At 34.5% G+C, this 605-nt stretch overlaps 1 protein-coding gene across 1 annotated transcript in view; it reads left to right on the top strand.

Annotated features, from left to right (window-relative positions):
- Window positions 1-272: 272 nt before the first annotated feature.
- LOC119676167 (histone H2A-beta, sperm-like) overlaps window positions 273-605 on the top strand; it is a 26,328-nt gene continuing 25,995 nt past the window's right edge. The window contains exon 1 of the mRNA XM_038087402.1: window positions 273-590. Within this exon, the coding sequence (XP_037943330.1) occupies window positions 273-590 (318 nt within the window). The remainder of the gene's footprint in view (window positions 591-605) is intronic.

The following is a 605-nucleotide window of genomic DNA, read 5'->3' as shown; positions in this document are numbered from 1 at the left end:
AATTATTTTTGAATGTTTCTTCCGAGAATTTGAATTTAATCTTATTTTTTTTTATTACACTGTACTGTAGCTGTTTGCTTGCGCTTAAATTTTTGTGTGTCCGATTTGGAGCAATTTCCGTTTCTATATAAACATTTTTCAAACGAAAGTTTAAAGCAATTTTTTATTTTAAATTGCGTTTAGAAAAAGTATATGAGATAATTTGTCGGCATCATTAAAAAAAAATAGATCCAATTTTTATAAATCTCAACTACTAGAAACTCAACTCAACTATGTCTGGTCGTGGTAAAGGTGGTAAAGTTAAAGGCAAGGCAAAGTCACGATCAAATCGTGCTGGATTACAATTTCCAGTTGGTCGTATTCATCGATTATTGCGTAAAGGCAATTATGCTGAACGCGTTGGTGCAGGTGCTCCAGTCTACTTAGCTGCCGTTATGGAATATTTGGCTGCTGAAGTTCTTGAATTGGCTGGCAATGCAGCACGCGATAATAAGAAGACAAGAATCATTCCTCGTCATTTACAGTTGGCCATACGTAATGATGAAGAATTGAACAAATTATTGTCTGGTGTTACAATTGCACAAGGTGGTGTACTACCAAACATT

This window comes from Teleopsis dalmanni, chromosome 2 (assembly GCF_002237135.1).
Source record: "Teleopsis dalmanni isolate 2A chromosome 2, ASM223713v2, whole genome shotgun sequence".
NCBI classification, from domain to species: domain Eukaryota; kingdom Metazoa; phylum Arthropoda; class Insecta; order Diptera; family Diopsidae; genus Teleopsis; species Teleopsis dalmanni.
The sequence above is the reverse complement of the archived record's forward strand: the minus strand, read 5'-3'. Positions and strand labels throughout refer to the sequence as shown.